Source organism: Cucurbita maxima, unplaced genomic scaffold, assembly GCF_002738345.1.
Source record: "Cucurbita maxima cultivar Rimu unplaced genomic scaffold, Cmax_1.0 Cma_Scf00011, whole genome shotgun sequence".
Taxonomy (NCBI): Eukaryota; Viridiplantae; Streptophyta; class Magnoliopsida; order Cucurbitales; family Cucurbitaceae; genus Cucurbita; species Cucurbita maxima.
The window spans coordinates 5,119,985-5,123,157 of record NW_019272027.1 but is presented as its reverse complement, the minus strand read 5'-3'; the positions used below and the strand labels follow the sequence as shown (position 1 = coordinate 5,123,157).

General features: G+C 34.7%; 1 protein-coding gene and 1 pseudogene across 3 annotated transcripts; one reads left to right on the top strand and one right to left on the bottom strand.

The window, feature by feature from the left end:
* LOC111486512 overlaps window positions 1-843 on the top strand; it is a 2,823-nt pseudogene extending 1,980 nt beyond the window's left edge.
* Window positions 844-847: 4 nt separating this feature from the next.
* Window positions 848-2,418, bottom strand: LOC111486532 (zinc finger CCCH domain-containing protein 3). 3 transcript variants are annotated; one of them, XM_023133720.1, is made up of 6 exons: window positions 2,127-2,415; window positions 1,979-2,040; window positions 1,810-1,891; window positions 1,631-1,699; window positions 1,140-1,261; window positions 848-965 (listed from the first exon to the last, which is right to left on the bottom strand). In XM_023133720.1, exons 1-5 carry the CDS (start codon window positions 2,254-2,256, stop codon window positions 1,158-1,160), a joined length of 447 nt encoding a protein of 148 aa, XP_022989488.1. In that variant the 5' UTR covers window positions 2,257-2,415; the 3' UTR covers window positions 848-965; window positions 1,140-1,157. The 3 variants fall into 3 exon arrangements, with proteins under 3 accessions (XP_022989488.1, XP_022989490.1, XP_022989487.1); XM_023133722.1 differs by having other exon boundaries at window positions 848-1,261; window positions 2,003-2,040; window positions 2,127-2,418; XM_023133719.1 differs by having other exon boundaries at window positions 848-1,261; window positions 2,127-2,414.
* Window positions 2,419-3,173: the final 755 nt, after the last annotated feature.

The following is a 3,173-nucleotide window of genomic DNA, read 5'->3' as shown; positions in this document are numbered from 1 at the left end:
TTTTTTTTTTTTTTTTTTTTTTTTTTTTTTTTTTTTTTTTTTTTTTTTTTTTTTTTTTTTTTGACTATAGATTACCATTTCTTTTAAAATATTAGCATCTGTTAAAATACATTTATGCACAGATCTATTGAACACATTGCACTTATTAAACACTTCAATGTGTATAAGTGTATAAACTCTACTGAATTGGAATTCTTTCTAACAAAATACCAAGTCATTTAGAATAATCTTCGTCGAAACATTATAACAAGTTGAATTTAATCGAGGAAGATTGCAAAGGCATAATCATAAACTTATAGAAAATATAGCACCTTTTTGCTGGTTCTTATCTCTTTATGCTAATCATGAAAGTTTTTTCTTTTCTTTTTTTCCTGATTCCTTTACCCATCTCTGCCCTGCAGACTTCTCTTCCAGTGGAGGAAATAACCAAGGCATTGGCGAAGAAGGGATATGAAGTGATGACTTCAAACGATTCTTGTCGCTTTGTGTGCAATTATGTGTACTATCATTCCCTCCGCTGCGCCCAAGATAATGGCATCAAATCACTATTTGTTCATGTCCCTCTATTCGAAACCATAGATGAAGACACCCAGATGCAATTTATTGCTTCCTTGTTACAGGTTCTGGCATCAAGTTATTAGGCAACCAATGTATAGTATTGGTGTGATTCCTGCTTGTCAAGATGCTTGAATGAAATAAATAATGAGCTATACAAGGGGGGCTAATATATGTAGCCCGAAAAGGCATTCATGTGTTCTTTGTACTCATTTCTGTCGATATCAACAACATTGGGAACTGACCATGCCTGTTTTATGAATGAAATGTTGAGTTTGCTAGTGAAAAGATCTTGGAATTAGGTGTTCTTTTATTTGCTTCATTAACTCTCCTCATATTACATTATGTTAGTGTCAATCTCGAACGAGTTTAGAGCAGCATAATCTACACATAAGTGGTGCAACTAAATGCTAAAACATTAACAGAGGACAAGTTAAAGACAGTCATGTGTTGAAGAATATGGTACTTGAAAGGAAAGCAATGAAAGGCTCATAGTCTAGATGTGAAGGACACCAAATTTGAAGAAATTAGTGCTTTATATAGAGTAGGAGGTTAAAAACAAGAGAAGCCGAGTATACTTGTACCAGTAACTGATTCGTGGATTATCCCCAATCTACAAAAGGGAGAGGTGGGTAACCACCCTCTGGAGGAGGCATCAATGATGGAGGTAAATTTCCCCATGATGTTCTCAATCTATCTAAACTACCTGAGATCAAATGCAAGCATAGAAAGTTGAAAAATATGAATGATTAGAGGGCCATCAAATCCTGGGATAAAAGATTCAAATATGTAGTAGAACGCAGAATGCTTTACAGATACAAAAAACAATGATGGATGCTGTTCAAACAAAGAATGATTTACAGATGCATAACAAGCACTAAGAGAGTTCAAGTCCTGTTCAAATCCAACGGAGATGGGAGTTGGTTGGTCATCATTCGTATGAGTGGGCGGCAATTTGCTCCAGTAAATGATGTATGTAACGATCCACTCAAAATTTAACCAACACCACCATTTTATGAATGAACAAATAAAATATGGAACACAAAACTATGTGATGATTTCACTTCCAAGATACCTGTCAACGAACTGCCCTCCATGAATTGATTCACCGGAACATTTGGGGCTTGATTATTCTCCGGAAAACCTGTGATTTTTATATTGAATCAGACCGGAAATCGATCGAAATAATTAGCATTAGGTTTCGAATTTCGCATTGGCTTGTTGAGACAGAGTAAGGTAGGGTTTAGGGTTAACCTGCAATCGGCTGCGAACTCGAGTACTGCAGATTGTTCTTGGAGTGAAAATACTTGCAAGAATCACCGTACTGGCAAAAGCCCTTTGGAATCGTAGAGAGCAAAGAATGAAATCGGAAAAGGCAAAAGTTAGGTTAAATAGAAGGAAGAAAAGATGCGAAGAAGAATACCGTAGTGAGGAATCGGTTACAGACGCGTGTTCCAAAGGCATCAGAGAAAGGTTGATTGGAGTCTGCAGGGAAGAGGAAGAGGAAGAGAGAGTTAGGAAGAGAGGAGGATATGAGGGGAAGAGGAGAAAGCAGAGAGATGGAGGAGGACCTCTGAAGGAATCGAACCAGAGAGCTTTGGCCTTCTGATGGGAGAGGCTTTGAAGATGGCGCTTTCGAGCAAACGGAGTGTCTTGGAATTGCTTCTCGCAGTAGTCGCAGTAATATTTTCCGAGTGGCATCTTCTTCCTTCTTCCTCCTTCTTCTTCCTCCTCCTCCTTCCTCCAAATTAAACAACAAAATGCGAGGATTCACCTCTTATACCCATGGATCTACGGGTGTATGAACCATTTTTTTTTGGAAACCAAGCCCAACCCAACCTGATTGAGTTGTCTTATTGTTAAAATAAATTTTATAATTTTATAAAGTTTTATTTATTTATTATGGATAATTCTTCCCTACAATCTTACATCAGCTATATTAAAAAATCACAAACAAACACAAATTAAAATAAATTCATAAATAGCAATAAGAAAAAATTGTAACGTTCTATCATAATTCAACATTGCCATACAATTAAAGACAATTTAAATATCAACCCTTCTTACACAATTGGTTACTCTATAAATAAAAAGGATATAAGGATAATAAATCATGAAATTAAACTATGACCAAATAAATTTTTTTTCCTTCAATTATTAGAAAAATAAAAGAAATATATAAATGGTGATATAATAATATTGTTGATAGATTATGATAAATAGTAAAATTATATTTGTTAAATTACGTAGTAGTAAATAGTTATGTATAATATAAAGTTATATATGGTAGATAGTTATATATAGTAGATGATTATATCTGGTAAAACTATATATATATAGTAAGTTAAACCATATATATATCCCTTATGTAAAGCTTTGGAAATGTACATTTTATATTCTTTGTATTCTCTATTACTGCACATATCTATAGTCATCAATATAAATCCTTTAGCAAGAGTTTTCTTTGCATTTTCTCTATCATGTTCTTTGTGTTTATTTAGATTGAGTGTGTGCGTTGTTGTGCGATCCTAACAACTGGTATCAAAGCCAAGTTGAAGTCACCACGATCAAAGGTCTTCACGAACCCCTGTTGGGGTGCAGTCGAATACCATGACCAC